This window comes from Crocodylus siamensis, chromosome 5, assembly GCF_052110815.1.
Source record: "Crocodylus siamensis isolate JL-2025a chromosome 5, ASM5211081v1, whole genome shotgun sequence".
Lineage (NCBI taxonomy): Eukaryota > Metazoa > Chordata > Crocodylia > Crocodylidae > Crocodylus > Crocodylus siamensis.
This window is the reverse complement of record NC_143399.1, coordinates 36,468,820-36,486,581: the sequence shown is the minus strand read 5'-3', so window position 1 is coordinate 36,486,581 and position 17,762 is coordinate 36,468,820. Positions and strand designations below refer to the sequence as shown.

Genomic DNA, 17,762 nt, shown 5'->3' with positions numbered 1-17,762 from the left:
AAGGAAACAGGATTAGTCAGGCAGAATATACTTGCTACGAACCCATGTTCATTGCCCTTCAGCATTATTTTTCTTGCTGGACTTCCACAAATATAATCCTTAATAACTTTTCAAAGGTTTTCCCAAGGATATAGATGAGACTAACTGGCCTATGATTACCTGGATCCTCCTTCCTTCCCTTCTTGAAAATAGGGACCACGTTGGCCCTTTTCCAGTCCTCTGGGACCTGTCCTGAATGCCACAAGTGCTCAAATAGTCATGCCAGTGGTTCTGCTATGACACTGGCCAATTCCCTCAGCACTCTTGGATGAAGATCATCTGGGCCAGCTGCCTTAAACACATCCAGCTCCTCCAAGTATCCCCTCACTAGGTCAGCACTAACTGTTGGTGGGTTGGTGTCCCTCCTGTGCGTGCCTATAGTCCAAAGAGTAATTCAGGTTCAGAGATGAATAAGGCCATTTGCAGCTTTAAGAACAGATTTGGTTTGCCTTTCCCCAGATTCAAAAAAATGGTACTGATCAGGAACAATTCTAACCTCTTGCTAAAACATCTCTTTTTATATGAAGCCTAAATTATGCAGAATTGGATGGAACACAGGGAAATTTTGATACAAGGCATTATCTTAAAAATACCTCTGTTCCTGGGAGAAGAGAAATAAAAAGGACCATTTTAGCTGATTGACCATTGACCCTCCTCCTAGGAATGTACTTTATTTTCCTTCAGCAAAATAAATCCATTGAAAGATACGGAAAAGCCAGTGATATACAAGATTTAGAAAGTTTAATTAGCTACGAATTCCTGTTACAAAGAAGCTACAACACCAGCATGCTTGTCACTGGCTAATGAAGGTTCTAACATGCTGACATGGCTAAATGAACAGGCTACATGACATCTGAATAATTAATACTGCTTCAGTTGGGAACAATTTGGAGAAGGTTTTGGGTACAAGGCACCTTTCTTCAAGTCTGAGCTCAGACTGACCACAGAGTCTGTCCAATAAAACATAACACACACAAAAATCCTTGCCTCTTGCATATTTCCTTGACCATCACAGCTATAATATCACTCTAGCACTACCATAATAATGCTTGTATTTTCCTTAGAAAAGAAAAACATTATTTAGGGTTTGATTCCAAATGCATTGATATGAATAAGAGTCAGGCTGGAAGTTAGACTAATGCTAGTAATGCAATACCATTCTGAGAATTCAGTACTGCTGTGTTGAACTGTCATTGAGAGATACTGGAAAAGAAGCCTCTTGGTGTAAATGATATATATTTATCTTTACACCACAAGTAGTCTTTTTAGGAGGCACATCAAAATTGCAAAAATTTGAGCTAAAGAGCTACTTTTTAATAGGGCTGTGCAAAAGCTTTGGGTGGTGATTCGATTCAGAGGAGATTTGGCCCGATTCTGTGGCCGAATCCAAATCGAATCAGAAGACCAATAAAAAGGCCCAAATCAATTTTAAGACTCTCTGAATCTTCAGAAAAGATTCAGAGAGCTTCGATGCAGTCGGATTCAGAGAGGCAGCTGCAGTTGGACTTGGAGCTGGTAAGTAGGAGTGGGGGAGGGGACCATGGGGGGGGGCCTGCCAGCCCCTTCCCTTGCCTGCTCCCCCAGTCCCCCCTCCCCCCTGACCTGGCTCCCCGCCCATGGCTGCCCACCCGCCCCAGCTCCTGGTGCTTTAAAAAAAGCCCCACTCACTGGGTGCTGCCAGGTGGGGGGGGGTGATCCCTGCAGCCCCCCACTACCTCATGCTGCATGGGGGGCTCTGCATGAGCCCCTGACCCCCACCTCACTACCTCAGTTCTCCCATGGTTGTCCTGCCCACCCCAGCTGTGGCCCTTTAAGAAAAAAAAACCCAAGAAAAACCCCAGGCCTCACTGGCTCCTGCAGTGGCCTCAGTGCTTTGGGGGGGCCAGTGCAGAGCCCCCCATGGCATGGGGCAGCAGGGGGGGCAGAAGGGATGGCCCCCTTGCTGGCCAAAACTGGTAAGTTTGGGGGGTTTTCTTGTTTTTTTTTCCCCTTAAAGGGCCAGAGCCATGGTGGGTGGGGCAGGCATGAGGGGGGCTGGAACAGCGGGGGGCAGTCGGGGGGCAGCCAATCAAAGCCCCCCCCATGCAGCGTGGGCCAGTGGGGGGCAGCAAGGATTGCCCCCCTGCCTGGCAACCCAGTGAGTTGGGGGCTTTTTTTTCCCAAGTGCCATGAGCTGGGGCAGGCAGGTCAGCCATTGCTGGGCTGGAAGAGCAGGTAGGGGATGGGCCTGGGTCATTCAGAGATTCCGCTGAATCAATTTGGGACAGTGATTCAAATCACTGAATCGAATTACTGTCCCCCAAATCGGCCAAATCTGAATCAAATACTAGCCACTTTGCACCTACTGTTTAATGGAATGGATTTTTAAAAACCCACATAAAACAAAAACCCCATTCTGTTGACATTGCAAGACACAGATTTGCTTACAGTAATGCTTTGGAAAAGTAATTTACTAGATATGACAACTGTTGTAAAATCCATTTTCTGTAAGGGACACAGACCTCAGGAGTACTTCAAGCATAGGAAAAAGCTAGTGATTACTGTAACCAAATAACATACACAAAACTAAGTTCTGTTTTAATGGCTTTTTCTGAGATCTATAAGTAGGGTCTGAGGTTGGTTTCTTTTCCTTGTTATTTGCATTCTTTGATTATCCTTGGGATCTGTGGCTTACTTATGCTTTTATATGCAACCATTTTATTTGATCTTGATATCCCATTGTTTCCATAATGTAATAAGTTCCATTTGGATGTCTTCAGGTCAGTGTATATTACATTATCGGAGCTCCTTGCAAGCTTTTCTTTGCTTTGTTTTATATATTGCATCTTTTATATGAATTAGACTTGTGTCATTTCTTGAAATTAATAATTAAATTATAAAATGTGCAATCTGAAGTTTGCATAAATGCACCTATAGCACATTTAACTTAGAGCAATTTTTAAGGGAAAGAGAAGGGAAAAATGTTAAGTAATTAACTGGTTACATTTTCATAAGTCACAGCCACCAACTGGTGACTATCACTGTCTATTATCAGTACTTATTAGTAGCACAGGTTAAGTATGCATTGTTATGCCAGGGCATGTATTGATTTATACTCATCAGTATGTATGAACTAAGGCATTTTTGGAGCGTGCTGATTTTAACTAGTTATAAATTGAAGCTGCAGGATTCATTTTATTCAAACTTGGCTCTGTATTTAAGTCTCAGATGACTAAATGGTGACAGATGATTATAGAAACCAAATTTAGGGAAAGTAACAGTAATTTCAATGATTCTAAAGTTAATAAGACAGTTTTGGAAAGTTCATACTTAAGTAACTGTGATGGTCAAACAATGCATTTCTTTGTAGGGTCTCAATACTGTAAAACATACCTACTTCATAGTTTCATAGTTGGTAGGGTCAGAAGGGACCTGAGCAGATCATCCAGTATGACCCCCTGCTATGGCAGAAAAGAGTACTGGGGTCAAATGACCCTTAGCCTCCTTTTAAAGACCCCCAGGGTAGGAGCCAGCACTACTTCTCTTGGAAGTTGGTTCCAGATCCTAGCTGCCCTGACAGTGAAGTATTGCCTCCTGATGTCTAATTTGAATTTACCCTCTTCCAGCTTGTGACCATTATTTCTTGTCACTCCTGGCAGTGCTCGGGGGAACAGTGACTCCCCCAATGCCTGCTGATCCCCCCTGACTAGTTTGTAACAGGCCACTAGATCCCACCTCAGCCTTCTCTTCTGGAGGCTGAACAGGTTCAGGTCCTGTAGCCTCTCCTCATAGGGCCTGCCCTGCTGCCCCCTGATCGTGTGAGTGGCCCTCCTCTGGACCCTCTCCATGTTGTCTGCATCCCTCCTGAAGTGTGGCGCCCATAACTGGACGCAGTACTCCAGCTGCGGCCTGACCAGTGTTGCATAGAAGGGGAGGATTACCTCCTTGGACCTGCTTGAGATGCACCTGTGGATGCACAACAAGGTCCGGTTAGCCCTGCCAACTGTGACCTCGCATTGTCGGCCCGTGTTCATCTTGGAGTCAATAAGGACTCCAAGATCCCTTTCTGCCTCCATGCTCTCAAGAAGGGAGTTTCCCATCTTATAAGTGTGCTGCTGGTTACTACTGCCCAAGTGCAGCATCCTGCACTAGTCAGTACTGAAGCACATCCTGTTTTTGTTAGTCCACCTCTGTAACCTATCCAGGTCTTGCTGCAGTCTTTCCCTTCCTACTAGCGTGCTCACCTCACCCCAAATTTTGGTATCATCAGCAAATTTAGCAGGTTGCTTTTCATTCCGTTGTCCAAATTGCTGATAAAGAGATTGAACAGCACGGGCCCAAGGACCCACTGCCCACTTCTCCCCAGGTCAAATATGACCCGTCCACCACCACCTTCTGAGTGTGACCCTTCAGCCAATCTGCAGTCCATCTGACTGTGTAGGCATCAATGCCACAGTCACCTAGTTTTTTAATGAGGATGGGGTGGGAGACGGTGTCAAAGGCCTTGCTGAAGTCCAGAAAGACTACTTCCACAGCGACACCTGCATCCAATGCTTTTGTGACCTGATCATAAAAGGCAATCAGGTTGGTCTGACATGACCTGCCCCTAATGAAACCGTGCTGGTTGCCCTTGAGCATCATCCCTGAAGCCGGTCCGTCGCAGATGTGCTCCTTGAAGATCTTCTCAAAGAGTTTCCCAAGGATAGAGGTAAGACTGACGGGCCTATAGTTGCCCGGGTCCCCCCTCCTCCCTTTTTTAAAGATGGGGACCACATTGGCTATCTTTCAATCATCTGGCACCTGGCCTGAGCACCAGGAGTACTCGTAAAGCCATGCCAAAGGCCCTGCAATAACCCTTGCTAGCTCCTTCAATACCCTGGGCTGGAGAGCATCTGGACCCACTGATTTGAACACGTCCAGTCCTCCCCAACCTGAGGTCTGGAGGCATTCCCCTCAAGTCCGTCTTGCATCACGGTGGGGAAGTCCCAGTCCCTGCACAAGAAAACGGAGGTGAAGAATTGGTTAAAGTGGTCTGCTTTCTCCTCTGGCACAACCACCAGATTGCCCGGAGAAGCTTGCAGGGGCCCCACATTTCCCGGTGCCTTCTTCATCCTCCCTATATATTTGAAAAGGACTTTTTATTATCTTTGATCTTGGACACTAGTCCTAGCTCTATGTCTGCCTTAGCTTTCCTGACAGTCCCCCTACAGGCCCGAGCAGAGGAAGTATACTCCTCTTTGGAGATAGCACCCCCCTTCCACTGGTTGTATGCTGCCTTTTTGGCAATCAGACATTCCTAGATGCCCTTGGTGAGCCAGGGGGGCTTTTGGGCAGTCCTGCTCCCCTTGCTTCTTGTTGGGATGGTCACCCCTTGGGGCCCTGAGTATCGTCTCCTTAAGGAAAGACCACTCATCTTTGGCACTGAGTTCCCCTGCTCTTGAGAACCTCAGCACCTCTCCCACTAAACTCAACTCATTGAAGTTGGCCCTGTTGAAGTCTAGGGCTACCGCCTTGCTGCGGGCCCTTGACATCCTATGAGGATTGGAAGGTTCCATCTGCTGGCCTGACCCCATGATTTGAGAGGTCTGCTTCATGCCTGGGGCTCGGGTTAGAGACGAATAAGACCCATCCACCACCACTCTCTGGGTGCGAACCTCCAACCAATTAGTGACCCATCTGACTGTGTGGGTTATGACTTTAGGCAAGTGAGCAGTCTCACTGGGTGCAGTGGGACCAGTCATGCTTAAGATTAAGTGCTTGGGTAGACCTTAGAAAGATCAGGGCTCAAGTATATACCGACTGATAGCAACAATTTCCTCCGGCAATGTTTGTGGAATGTTGAAGTAACCATAACTCTGGCAAATCAAAAACATTTTTTTCTAAGCAAAAAGTATACTCCTTATCAGTAAGAATTATTTTCTACATAGCTTTCAATTTCCAGTCTTTATTTTTACATTTAGTTTTATCTAAAATCATTGTGATTACAACAGTTTTTAAATATAAGGAAGTTTATTTTTGCTTCCTCCTAAACTGAAACTTAGTTCAAGCATTTTGCTTAGATTTAGAAAAAAAAAAATTCTTTAGGCCTATACAAAGTGTGGAACATTTCCTTTCAAAAGGTGACAATTCATTTCAGTAAATTAAGAACTGTGAAATCAAGAAGTTAAAACAGAAATTGTTTTTCAGTCCTAGAGTATTCCAGTTGGCTGGCACTGTAGGTCCTATCTCAGTGGAGACATGAAAAATTCCTAATATGACATGGCTTTTCAAGGCTAGATATGCTTCTAGGGTAGAGATTCTCCACTGCAATTAACTTTAACATTGAACCTTACTACATATCCATTGAAGTCAATGAATTTCAGTGCTCTTACATCCAGATTCAGTCTGTCACATGGTCCTTGAGTCCATTTAATTTCCATTCAACTAATGCATTCATCACTGTAGATGTCGGTGTGAATTTCCACTTGGATAGATTTAGTAAAACAGTTACCCAGCCAGTCTATTCTCAATGGCCAAAACTTTGGATCCAGTTTATGCAATAATATGCAGTGTGTCAGCCAGAGAGTCCTACATAAATTGTAGCATTGCCAACTCTTTGCTTTTGTAATAAATATTGTAATGTTTGATGATTTCCTTAAAGCCCGTGCTGCCAGAGCCATGCTGTTACTTATGGGTATTAGTTTTCATTTTTAAAAAGTAACTTTTAATACAGATGCTTATGATAGAACATGTCATCTGTAAATCTTCTAGCACCAAAGACAAAAAATGAACCCAATTTAGGGGAAAAAAAATCTCACAATTCTTAAGTAAATTTATATTTTTGGAGCCTTATTCATGGCTTGTGAGTTGTAAATGCTTGGGGTAGGCAATACTGAAGTTGGTGGCTTGTAAAGCACAATGATCCAGAAAAAATTGCTTAGTGAGTAGAAGGACCAGGAAACAGAGTCACCCATTTAAACAGGGATAAAGCCCATAAGTGAGCTTTCTACTGCAAATCATTTCAGTGAATGGACAGGGTTTTATCTAAAAGGTTCTTCCAGTTTAGGTAGAATTCAAGGGTCATTTGCAATGAAATGTATTTTTTACTGTGTGATATGTTTAAGAAAACAATTTTTAAAACAGAAATGTTAACACAGATTTAACCCAGGCCCTATTGACTGCCTATTGATGAAGTCCTAGCCCCCTTAAAGTATATGGGAGGTTTTCTGTTTAGAGAAGGATTTCAGCTTTGTGCCTTCATATGTATTTTTATATGTGCTTTGCATTTTAGAGATCCGTTTTCCAAAGGAACTTGAAATTAAGTAAATTCTGCAGTTAGTACCAAGAATAAAACATGTCAGTTGATCTGTCTGTTTTTCTACATTATGCACTGAAAAGTGTCCACCAACATGCTATGTAAGTGAACAGTCAAATATGAAAATAGTTAGCAAAATAAATGTAATGTAGAAAGAGATACAAGGCTAGGGACAGAAGTCCTGGTTCAAGTTAAATCACAGTCGCCCAGCATCCCAGCATGCTTTCCATCCCTGGGCTGGGCTGTCTGATCCAGCAAAGAAGGGTTGAGGAGGGATGGGAGGAGGCAGGGACTCCCCCCCACCCCCCGCCACCCCGGGCAAACCCTGGCTGAGGTTTGGGGGCAAGGAGAGGGGTTATACTTCCCTTCCCCGAGTAAAGAGCTGTCCTGGCCTACTAAAAACTTACTCCTGGCTGTGACTGTGGACTACAAATCCCAGAGGCACTTGGAAGCAGGAAAAGGAAGTGATGAGCAGCCTTGCTGTTGTGATTCTTGACTGCAAATCCCAGTTACCTTGGGGGCAGCAGAAAGAGGTAGTAAACACACAGGCAATGCTGGCTACAGAGCCATGCTCTAGTGCCTACTAGATTCTGGCCTGAGCCACTGCAGGTATGTGGCTGCATTGCCTGAATCAAAATGAATGTCTGTCTAGTTGTTTCTCAGTTTAATCTCTGCATTTTAACAGCTTAAACTAATCTGAAAAGACTGAATCGATTCAGCCTCGGGCTGTTTTACTGACTGTACTTAGCCCAAGTGTCTACAAGAGGAGAAATGTTTACTTTTCATTTCAACTTCACATGGCAGTTGTAGTGAAATTGCTATAGGAGTATCTGTCAGGCATTTTCTTTCACCCACTCTACATGGATGCTTGGACTTGTGACAAAATTGGCTTTTGAAGTGGCTTAATTGACCTTTTGCACCACTTTAATGATGTCACTGCTTACAACTGCAGAGGTGTATTTTGTTTTAATTACGTCATGTTGTACATGTGTGGTGGTGTATTTCACTTTAAATTACCTTGTTATGTAGCAAAGTAAAACACATCCGATATATTTTAGTTTGCTATGTAACAAATTGCAATGGTGCACAGGGTTCTGGAAGCCCAGGCATGGTCAGGGAACCTTGGGCTTGGCAGGCTTCCAGTGTCCCACGCATTGTCCCTGCTGCCTTCTCTGGCCATCAGCACACCCAACTGCCCTCCTGCCATCTTGCTGCACTGCTCCAGGGGCAACCCAGCTCATTCCCAGGTGGTGGGAAGGCAGCACGGATGGTGCATAGAGTGCTAGAAGCCCACCAAGCCCAAGCTTCCCAAAGCACACCTGGGCTTTCAGTGCCTGTGCACTGTTGGATTGGGCCATGTGCTGTCAGTGACTTGGGGCATCATCTGCCCACTAGCACCCTGCCATGCCACCACCATGGACAAAAGCACCAGACCCCTGCAGCTCAGGGGCTGCATGGCCCAGCTGCAGCTCATGTGGGCAGGCTTTGCTGAGAAAAAAAATAAGTGGTGAGGGGAAGACTTTTTTTCCCCTGGAGCCCATATGCCTCTCCCATGGTCAGGGGGTGAGTTGCTGGTGTGCTGAGCAGCCTCTGAGCTCCATGAGATTCCGCACGTTCCCTCCATAGTGGTGGCACCCCTCAGGCAGCACCCACCTGCCAACACCTCACCCAGGGAGTGCCACCACTGCAGAGGGAAGCACTGGGCCCTGTGGAGCTCAGGGGCTGCATGCCCTGGTGGCAGCTCATGTAGGCAGGCTCCACTGAAAAAAAAAAAGAAAAAGTGGGGAAAGGACTGATGTTTTCCTCCCCTCCCGGAGTCTGCCCACTTTTCCCACGGCCAGGGGGTGAGCTGCCAGCAGACCCTAAACTGTGTGTGTGTGGGGGGGGGGGGCGGGCAGTCCTTCCCTCCACAGTGGTGAAGCCCCTGGCAGGACCTGCCTGCTCCTAGGGCATGCTGCTGCCACTGAGGGAAGAATGAGGGATAACCTCATGGGGGATGTGCTAGTACAAGGGAGGCTAGGGGACAGTGATCATGAAATGATCCAGTTTACTATTCAGAGAAAGGTGGGGAGGGTAACTAGCACAGTGCAAATACTTGACTTTAGGAAAGCCAACTTTGATGTGCTCAGGGCAGTAGTCAGAGAGGCACCCGGAGCCCAGGGTATAGCTAGTATGGGGGTCCAGGAAGGTGGTCCTTCCTCAAGGAGACTGTCCTTGGGGCGCAGCAGGATGCAATTCCACTGTGCAGGAAAGCGGGAAAAGAGTCCAAGAAACCTTCATGGCTGAGCGCGGATATCCAGGCTGGCCTGAGGGCAAAGAAAAAAGCATACTGGCGGTGGAGGCAGGGGGCAGGGACAAAGGCCATCATTAAAGAGGCATTTGATTGATCAATGGTAAATAGCATCTGAATTTAATGCATTTGCATAGCCAAAAAGCACTCTAGAGGAGACTAAGGATGCAGACAGAAGTTACATTTGTTGTGCGACTGGCCCCCTAAAAGCACTCTACAGCCATGTGGTGACACACGTGCATGGCTTAAGAGTGCTTTAAAAGTGGCCAATTGCGCAAAAAATTAACTCTCATCAAGTGAGTGATTCCCCCCCTCCCCCACCCCTTAACCCAGTAGATAAATGTCTTTTGGGTCACAGGGGCTGCTGTAACTCATGGTGCTTTATGTAAAGTGCCATGAGTTAGAGCAGGGGCTTGCACATCTGTCAGCACCCTAATTGAGAGAATACATAGAACCTGATTTCTTTCTATTCCTCTGGTATACATTTCATTCCACAATTTTTGTTCTCTATGCAAAGCCCAGTCATTCCAGGAGGTGTGACTCACAATCATAACTAAACAGTTTGTTGTCAGTAGTCAATAAGACCGTTTTTTGCTACTTTCACATTAAGCGGAAATTTCCTGCTGTTTCTTGCTGTCAGAAAAAATGTAGTATTCTATGGTCTTGTATCCATGAAATGTCAGTGACCTCATTCTCTATAAACTTAGAAACATTTTCTTGAGGAAAAAACAAACAAAATATGGTACATGTGAAAGAATATTTGAATGTATTGAGTGTAAAAGACTAAATAAAGTGACTCTGCATTTAAAGGTGTCTCCCAAAATTATTTTGTTCTGGCTTTCCAATTCCCAATGCCATTTCAGTATAAATTATTACCAGGGAAACTTTCCTATGATTTCAGTTTCATAGTTTCATAGTTTCTAGGGTCGGAAGGGACCTGAGCAGATCATCTAGTCTGACCCCTGCCATGGCAGGAAAGAATACTGGGGTCAAATGACCCCAGCAAGATGTGCATCTAACCTCCTCTTAAACACCCCCAGGGTAGAAGCCTGCACCACTTCTCTTGGAAGCCGGTTCCAGACCCTAGCCGCCCTGACTGTGAAGTAGCGCCTCCTGATAGCTAACCTAAATCTATCCTCTGCCAGCTTGTGACCATTATTTCTGGTCACTCCTGGCAGTGCTCAGGGGAACAGGGACTCCCCCAGTGCCTGCTGATCCCCCCCTGACTAGTTTATAACAGGCCACAAGATCCCCCCCAGCCTTCTCTTTTGGAGGCTGAACAGGTTCAGGTCCCATAGCCTCTCCTCATAGGGCCTGTCCTGTTGTCCCCTGATCATATGAGTGGCCCTCCTCTGGACCCTCTCCATGCTGTCGACATCCCTCTTGAAGTGTGGCGCCCAGAACTGGACCCAATACTCTAGCTGCAGCCTGACCAGTGCCGCATAGAAGGGGAGGATCACCTCTTTGGACCTGCTCGAGATGCATCTGTGGATGCATGCCAAGGTGCGGTTGGCCTTCCTAACTGCCTCGCCACACTGCTGGCCCAGGTTCATCTTGGAGTCAGTGATGACCCCCAGATCCTTTTCCACCTCCGTGCTGACAAGAGGGGAGTTCCCTAACCTGTAGGTATGGTGCCAGTTGTTCCTCCCAAGGTGCAATACCTTGCACTTGTCTGTGTTGAAACCCATCCTATTCTCGTCTGCCCACCCTTGTAACTTGTCTAGGTCTGATTGTAGCCTGTTGCATCCTTCCAGTGTGCCCATGTCCCCCCACATCTTAGTGTCATCAGCAAATTTGAACAGGGTGCTTTTTACCCCCTCATCCAAATCGCTGATGAAGATGTTGAACAGTGTGGGCTCAAGGACCGAGCCCTGCAGAACCCCACTGCCCACGTCCTTCCAGGTTGAGAAGGACCCATCCACTACCACCCTCTGGGTGCGGCCCTCCAGCCAGTTGGCGACCCATTTGACTGTGTGGGTGTCTACACCACAGGCCCCCAGTTTCTTAATGAGAACGGGGTGAGAGACAGTGTCAAAAGCCTTCTGGAAGTCCAGGAAGACTATATCCACTGCTACCCCTGCATCTAATGATCTGGTGATCTGATTGTAAAAGGCCACCAGGTTGGTCTGACAGGACCTGCCACTGATGAACCCATGTTGGTTGCCCCTAAGCATGCAGTCCTCTGCTGGCCCCTCCTGGATGTGTGCCAGCATAATTTTCTCGAACAGCTTGCCTAGGATCGAGGTAAGACTAACTGGCCTATAGTTTCCCAGGTCCTCCTTCCTCCCTTTTTTGAAGATGGGGACCACGTTGGCCCTCTTCCAGTCCTCCGGTACCTCACCAGAGTACCATGAGTGCTTGTAAAGTTGTGCCGGGGACTTGCAATGACCTCGGCCAGTTCCTTTATAACTCTAGGGTGGAGATCATCCAGACCAGCTGACTTGAATACATCCAACCCCTCCAGAAGCTCCCTAACTAAATCCTCGCTAACCCGTGGCCCAGGTGTGCCTCCCCTGGGGCCCGAGGGGGGCCCAGCAGGGAGGTGGATGTTCTGGTCCCTACTTAGGAAGACGGAGGCAAAGAAATCATTAAACATGTTAGCTTTGCCGTCTGGTGTGACGACCAAGTTTCCCATTGCGTCCTGCAAGGGCCCCACATTACCCGGGTCCTTCGTTTTACCCCCTACGTATTTAAAAAAGGGCTTCTTATTGTCCTTAATCTGGGAAGCTAGTCCCAGTTCCATCTCTGCCTTGGCCTTCCTAACTGCCTTCCTAACTACCCCCCTACATCCCCGAGCAACTACAGAATAGTCCTCCCTGGTGATGACCCCTTCTTTCCATTGGGTGTAAGCCTCCTTTTTAGCACTCGCAGCCCCCTCACCAGGTCGTCACCCGTGGCCAGCACTAGGTCCAACAAGGCGTCCCCCCTGGTGGGGCTGGGCACCTCCTGGGTTAGATGGGGGTCCTGCACTCTGGCCAAGAACCTACGTGAGTGTTCAGACCTGGCTGACTGCTCTTCCCAGCAGATGTCCGGGGTCCCCCATGACTACTACATCCCTAGCCTTCACTACCTCTGTGAGCTGACCCAAGAATTCCTGGTCAAGCTCTTCTCCCTGGTTGGGAGGTCTGTAGTAGACTCCCACCATTAAGTCCCTTTCACCTCGACTGCCTTGTACTCTAACCCAAAGCACTTCAGAGTGCCCCTCCCCTGGCTCCTTGCTTATTAACGCGGATGTGTATTCCTCCTTAATATAGAGCGCCACGCCCCCACCTCTCTTTCCTATCCTGTCCCTCCTGTACAGCCTATAGCCCTTGACATTGACCGCCCAATCATGCGTTTCATCAGATTCAGAGCAGCTTCAGTAAGGTCAATGGGGCTAAAGTGTTTTACACTGACTGGATATCTGTGCCAAAATCTTGTATTAGAAGTGAAAACATCTGTTACTCACCGTAATTGAAGGGCCAGCAAAAACCAAACTAAGCAGCATCAGGAAAGGAACAGCCTCTTGTGTAGGTTCAATATATGGCATGCTCAGACTTTTGTCATAGCAGTTGAATCCAGAGTGAACTGGCTTGAAAACATCAGTGAGTTCAAGAAAATAGAGGCTAACAACTGAAGATGCCAATATGGGCAACTGGGAAGGAAGAAAATGCAATTAATTATTATTTTGTAATGTAATAATGCCTAAATATATATGAGTTTTCGCAAAAACAGCAAAGTCTATTAGCAAACCATTTCAATATCGCACAAATCTCAGCCAGCAAGCTAGATAGTAAATTAGTAAACTATTTTAATTAACCAATTATTGCACAATTTATGTCAAATACAGTTGTGTACAGGTAACTTCTTTACTGGCATTGAAATGTTTCTTGATTAAACGAATCATTAAATTACAACATGTGATAGAAGAATCCCCCAGTATTTCGGAGCTTCAGTTTGTGCAGCCATTTTTCAGATTCATCTAATCAAACCCTGACCCTGCTGTAAGAGAGGCACTGTAGGAACCCCTTTTCTTCTACCCATCAGGTATAGACAGGCTACTAGCCTGATCAGGTGAATGGAGAGCCTATGTTATGAAAGGAAACTTAGCTTGACTTTTTTAATCTCAGGAAAACAAAGAATGAACAAGATATCATTCCCCTCACCACTCCAAAAAACAAACAAACAAACAAAAAAAACAACCAGAAAAGAAAAGAGAAGAATTCAGGGGCTTATGTGAATGTAGGCACCAGAACAAATGGCTGTAAACTGATTTTGAATAAATTTGAGCACAAAATTAGACTAAAAAAGCTCCCGCTCTCTCTTGAATTATACTAGTAGGTCAAAGGGGCCACATACTTCCACAGCAAACTTGCTTATGACAAACACATTGCAGGTCCTTATTTACTGCTCGTAGCTATTTGACAAGTTTGAAAACCAGTTTACAAAAATATTTGCCAACATGTATTATTCCCATATTTTCTTGATTCTAATACAAGGCTGTTTTCCCCATACAACATGGGGATCTTGCTTATAAGGCTATGTTTTATAAGATTTTTAATCAGTCAGGACTTATTATCTACCCCAGAGGCACACCTAAAGCCATTTCTCATTGCTGTCCTGTTTATCATTGCCCTTTGTTAAGGATCTTTCAACCTGCTTTTGATCAACATGACAGTGTCTATGCTCAAGCCAATTTGAATTCAATCTCAAAAGAGGCCTTAATGAAAAACCATATGAAATGCTTTCCTGGAATCCAAATACATGATATATATAGTGCATTTCCTTCAGCCATTCAATTTGTAATTCTATCAAAAAAAGCAATTAATTTTGGTTGGCAAGATTCATTCTGCATAAGCTCCTGAGGATTATAGTCTGTGGTTGCTTTATCCTCTAGCTATGTTGTGATTGTTATCCTTTACAAATTATTTCCATTAATTATTGGGGATAGTGGGTAGACTTCTGTAGGTAAATTCACCCAGTTCCTCCATCAGCTTCTAGAATAAAAAATGTCTCTAATAGAAGTTGTTCTCCAGCAGAAAGCCTTTCAGGGGAGACTGTCACAATGATGACCAGTTGCAAGCACCAATATGGCAGGGAGTATACACTGGTCAGCACAGTCTCCAACTAGTAGGGAATGTAGAGACTTCTGTATAGGTAAAAACAAATCAGACTTGGAAAATAACTTTGTTTAAATCTACAACCATGCAGTCAAGACATTTAATAACATCAAGCAGATGAATCATTCCATTTCTCTAGAGAAAAAACATATTCAATGTGCAAAAATGTATAAATGTTCTGCCACAGCTTAAAGCAGGGGTGGGCAATTACTTCAGCAGGAAGGCTGCTTACCGAGTTTTGGCAAGCTGTCAAGGGCTGCATGGCTTGCCCCTCCCCTTGACAGGTGCCCTGCCCCCTGGTCGCCATCTTATGAGCAGAAGTCCTGCTCCCTAACCCCTGGTCTTTGCCACCAGGAGTCCCTCCCCTTGCCCCCAGAATTACTCCTTTCAGCAAGGGGTTTTGCCATCTCAGAACCGGAAAAACACCAAATTATACTCTAAAGAGCAAACATCTACAACATTTATTAATTGATTTAAAAAATATTTTTGATCTGGTTTACGTGTTTGTGTAATGTGCATAGAGGTGATTGTATATAATAGCTTATAATAAAGTCTCAGTCTTGTATATTGTGGGGAGAGGTGGGGGCATAGGAGGTATGTATAAGTTTGTGGGGACTGTCGGTGTGTGGGTATGTGAGGTGTGGGGGAGGGTGTGAGTGTGCTTGTGGGGAGTGGATAGGTATGGAGGGTGGGTGTGGGGTGAGGGACTATGTGGGTCTGTATGTGGATGGGTATGGAGTTTGTGGGGGAGAGGGTGGCTGGGATGTGTGAGGGGGTGGTGGATGGAGGGTGTATGGCAGTGCAAGGGTGTGTGGGTACATGTGTATGGTGGAGTGTGCATGTGGGACTCACCCTATGAACACAAGTGCACACACACACACATACACATGCCCACACACACTCTGACCCTCCCTACACACCCACACACACCCTGGGGTACTGGCACGGCTCTGTGCTCCTGCAGTCCCAAGATGCAGCCAGGACCCACCTGGTGCTGGAGCAGCATGGGGGCAGGAAGGCAGGGAAATGGCTGGGGGTGTGATGGGGTGGGGCTGGGCTGCTTGGTGTTGCTGGCTTGCCCTGGGTCCTACAGCCCTTGGATCCTATCATCTTTGAGAGGCAGTCAGGAACAAATAAATATTAATTTACTAAACTTTTTAGGGGCCCCATGAGCCAGACAGAATGACTTGGCAGGCCACATTCGGCCTGCAGGCTGTATTTTACCCACCCATGATTTAAAGGGTTACATGGCTTTTGAGATCTTAATAAAATAGAAAACAAGTTTAAACAACCTAATGAGTTCTGTTCCATCGTAAAACAAGAGGAAAAACTTGTACTAGGTACACTGTATATGTCAGATGAAGATGATGGTGTGTGATAGAGGTTCTGTATGACAAGAGAAAACTGACTGGATCCAGTAATTGGTCATTTTCAAACTTGTAAACATGTACTTGTTAAGTGCAAGTTTTGGGGAAAGAAAATGTAATTTTGGGTGGTTGGGGGGAAGGAGTATTAGCTGGGCTCCACTGAAAAATGCTTTTTAAGGGCAGGGGCGTGTTTTGCTTGAAAATAACAGCTTTGCTTTGAGGTGACACAGGACAGGGCTAACAGTTTACCTTATATTTTAAAAGTGTTGCTTAGAACAACAACACTGAAGGTAGTTAAAAGAATAATTTTGTCTGCCTCACTCCCAGTATTCAGGCTGATTGCACTGCACCATACCTTGGTTTATTAGGCTGATTGTGATTGCATAGGAAAGGAATATAAAATGTCATTCTGAATGAAGCAAAGTGCTGTAATTCTCAGGAGTGTCATAAGAATAAGACTAGGCCTCTAGCAAATTTGCTTTAGTAAACAGTAAATAATGTATTTGATTTGAATTTCTGATTTGTACCCAAAATACCAGAAAAAATAAGGTTCTTTAGCTGGATGTATTATTTAATACTATTTCTCATCTTCCATGGGCAACACCACATAGAAATCGTCATTGATGACTTTTTTGTGTGCCTGGTAAGCTACTATGAGCCTTTGTATAGATGTACAGAGAATGGGGAATATTTATTTTTTATTCTTCCCCAGCAAGATGAAGGGACAAACAAAATCCCTGTGCTCAGAGAATCTTCATGATTACTTCCTCCTTGTGGGTACAAATAACTCCAAAGGGGATGCAATGTAGGTAAAGAAATAGTTCTGCTAATAGTGTTGCCTGTCTTCTGTTGGGGCATTGAACCAGAGAGCTGCTCAGGTATTAGGGCTGTGAGAAGCTTTGCCGGCTATTTCATTTCAACACTGGTTCAACTCATTTTGAGCTTGAAACAGTGAAATCAAAATGAAATAGGGGGCTTTCAAACAGCCTTGAAATGAAACAAGGCCAGTTTTGAAGCAGCAACCAGGGCTGCATGCTGCTTCCCTCCACAGGGATGAGTTCCCAGAGGCTTGCAGCCTGGTGGAGGGAGGTGGCATGCAGTGCTGGGGCTGTGCTTTACCTCCCTCCACCTGGCTCAGCGCCCAGCATTTCCCTGCCCCATGGAACTGAGCCCAGTGGGGGAAGCAGAGCACAGCACTGGAGCTGCACTTTACCTCCCTCTACCGGGCTCAGCTCCCAGTGCCAGTCCCAGGTGGCAGTGGCAGCCTCCTGCCCACACCCCTGGGAGGGCTGCGGGGCTCTGCCAGACTCCTCCAGGGGTGAGGCCCCTGATCTGCCTGTGATCACAGGAGGCTGTTCCTCCTCCAGTTTCATGCTTCCCCATTATAGCCTATGGGGGAAACGTTGAAACAGTTTTGAAATGAAACAGAACAATGCTTTTGAAAGGAAACGGAACTTGAAATGAAACACTGTTCCATCGAAACATCAAAACAGATGTCAAAGCAGAACGGTGCTGTTTTGCACAGCCCTATCGGGTATGCTGCAGGTTGCAGAAACCCAACACAGAGTGATGCAGTGGGCATGATCACTCTATACCGAAGAATTAAGAGAGAATTTGTGGTACAATCTAATGCTGGGTGTATAAGGGGCAGTGAAGCGCCACACTACCTAAACATGGTAGTTATCGTCATCTGG

The 17,762-nt window shown here is 45.8% G+C and overlaps 1 protein-coding gene across 1 annotated transcript in view; it reads right to left on the bottom strand.

The window, feature by feature from the left end:
• The window catches only part of PLPPR4 (phospholipid phosphatase related 4), a 71,535-nt gene that overhangs the window by 29,008 nt on the left and 24,765 nt on the right, over positions 1-17,762 (bottom strand). The window contains exon 2 of the mRNA XM_090049280.1: positions 13,051-13,236. Within this exon, the coding sequence (XP_089905406.1) occupies positions 13,051-13,236 (186 nt within the window). The remainder of the gene's footprint in view (positions 1-13,050; positions 13,237-17,762) is intronic.